The 2,480-nt window shown below is 45.6% G+C and overlaps 1 protein-coding gene across 1 annotated transcript; it reads right to left on the bottom strand.

Annotated features, from left to right (window-relative positions):
- Positions 1–789: 789 nt before the first annotated feature.
- On the bottom strand, positions 790–2,136 carry LOC114687985 (DNA/RNA-binding protein KIN17-like). The gene has a single exon (XM_037203423.1). The coding sequence runs from the start codon at positions 2,050–2,052 to the stop codon at positions 877–879; it is 1,176 nt and encodes a 391-aa protein (XP_037059318.1). The 5' UTR covers positions 2,053–2,136; the 3' UTR covers positions 790–876.
- Between the last annotated feature and the right edge of the window lie 344 nt (positions 2,137–2,480).

Below are 2,480 nucleotides of genomic sequence, written 5' to 3'. Positions count from 1 at the left end.
CCAAATACAGGGGTAATAGCCAAAGAGATCAGAGAATCAGCGAAGAGCCACTGACTAGCCTTAGCTTACCACCAAGCTGTAGTTTCCCACACGAGAGAGCTTCTTTCTGCCTAACCTGCGTTTTTATTGCTTTCCTGTTCATCCTTCTCATTGGCTCTAAACCCAGCCTCATGACTTCCTCGTCATTGCCTGTCTATACAGACCTCCAAGTCTCTATGGTTGGTACTGGGATTAAAGGCTCCTGTCACACTTGGCTGTGTCCTTGACTACAGAGACTCTGCCTGCCTTGTGATCGGATTAAGGGCGTGGGCTACCACAGCCTGACTCTGTTTATAGCTCAATATGTGACCTCACGGACGTCTGTTCAGCTTGTCATGCACTGGCCATAAGAGGGCACAGGATCTGGGACTGGAGTTACAGATGGTTGTGAGTCACCATGTAGGTGCTGGGAATGTAAAGTGGGTTCTCTGGAAGAAAAGTCGGTACTCTTCACTGTTGAGCTACCTCAACAGACTCTAAAGGATTTCTTAACTGGTCTTTTTCTAGCAAGAGATACATCACTCTGAGTTAGCCGAATGAAGGTCAAGCTTGCCTGATTAGAAACACACAGACACTAATGTGGTAAACGAATTTGCTATTTTTTCCAAATTGTCTTACATGAGACACTTTACTATAGTGTTCTTTAATGATGGCAAAAAACCATCATAGGAGTATTATGAAGGAAAAGGGAACAAAGATAAAATGATAGTTTTGACACTTAAAAAAACACTAGATTTTATTATAAATTTATCCAAACAACTACCCATTACACGGTACCTTGACTAACATCAACCTGATGCTCCACGATTTCAATGTATTGTTGGCCAACTTCCAAGCTCAAGCTAGTTTAGATATGTCTTCATACTGGATCCCTTCCACTCTGCGTCCTTTCAAAGGTCCGGTTTCAATGACTACGGTGGCTGAAAAGGCCTTTTCATTGATGGATTCCAGGGTGCCTTCATTCCCTCTGTAGCCACCATTCAAAACTAGAATTCTTTTCCCCGGTGCTGGAATGACAGTCTCTAGATGAGTCTGGTCCAGTTTCAGCCTGTCTCCTGAGTCAATCATCTTTACCACAGCTGTGTGTCTGTCAATCACTTCCTTAACCACACCCTTCTTGTGGTATTTCTCTCCAAGTTTCTTGGTTATAATTTTCACAACGATTCCAGGCTGTAGCCAGGCGTCTGTTCGCACAGTTCTTCTCTTTTCCTCTTCAAGCTCCATGATTTCGTCCAGTGCGGACTTCTTTTTCTTCTTTGCAGGCTGAGCCGAGCTCTGGGAAGACTCTTTCCGTCTCACTGAGACTGCACTTCCCTGCATCTTCAGTGCACTCGGTCCCAAAGAGCTTGACTTGATCGATATTGCTCCCGATGAGCGGCCTGCTCCTTTATTCAGATTGAATGTGACTTTTTCTTCATTATTTTCTCGGCTTAATTCTGTAAAAACGGGCGTCTCCTGCTCTTTTCCCTCCAGACCTCTTCTCACCTGCTCCTCAATGAATCTGGCAGTCTTTTCTTCATCATCAAGATGCTGCGTCTTCTTCTTTTCTAACTCCAGTTGCCGGCGAATAGTTTCCGGGTCTCTGTCTATGTACTGGATGTACCAACCCTTTGGTGTCTCGTCCACTTTACAGAAGCCCTCTCTGCCCAGCCACTTGGTAAAGTCGGTCAGCGTTTCCCACTGAGTGGCGTTCATATGGATGTGGTCTCGATGGCCGATGTATTCATTGTAGACAATATTGTTGTGGACTCTCTTAGTGCCAAAGCATCTCCTCAAAAGTTCCAGAAAGTCATTTCGGAATTCCTCTGAAAAATAATCCATAAACCGCTGAGGGTTTTCTGAAGCCAGCAACAGTTGTCTTTGATGAGATTCAGACACACAGTGACACTTAAAGCCATTCTCGTCCCGGCACTGTTTCTGGCACATCTGGCAGTACCAGCGAAGCTTCTGGAGTCCTTTGGACTTAATTCTATTCGCGATGGCCTTGGGGCTCAGGAAATCCGACTTGCCCATGGCGACCCAAAGCGCTACAACTCAAGCAGCAGGAAGCAATCAGTCCATGTCTTGCAAAGTCTTTAGAAAGGTCCTCAAGGTGAAGGGAAGACCAGAGAAAAAGCCTTATCTTACCACCTCACCGCCTTCGCTCCCCCAGAGAGCCACTATTTGCTTTTTAACTATAGTTATTCTCCTAGCAAATACAGAGTATCAAACAAAATTCCCAAGTTACCTATCTGTGGGCGTTTACCCACCAACCCCACAGTTCCCCAGAGTTTTCTTGAGTGCCAGCAGCAGGAAATATTAAATAGAAGGATTTGTGTTGCGGAGATAAACAGAAAATAAAGGACAGCCTCGAGAGGGCCTGAACCTTTTCCAATGGACGCCGACTGTCTCTGCCCCAGGGTATTTATAGAGACGCCAAGGGGGTGGAGCAAAAGAGCTCC

This window comes from Peromyscus leucopus, chromosome 3 (genome assembly GCF_004664715.2).
Source record: "Peromyscus leucopus breed LL Stock chromosome 3, UCI_PerLeu_2.1, whole genome shotgun sequence".
In the NCBI taxonomy this organism is placed as follows: Eukaryota; Metazoa; Chordata; class Mammalia; order Rodentia; family Cricetidae; genus Peromyscus; species Peromyscus leucopus.
The sequence above is the reverse complement of the archived record's forward strand: the minus strand, read 5'-3'. Positions and strand labels throughout refer to the sequence as shown.

Coding starts and splice junctions, on each gene's coding strand:
- LOC114687985 (XM_037203423.1), bottom strand. CDS start 2,052: ATGGGCAAGTCGGATTTCCTGAGCCCCAAGGCCATCGCGAATAGAATT.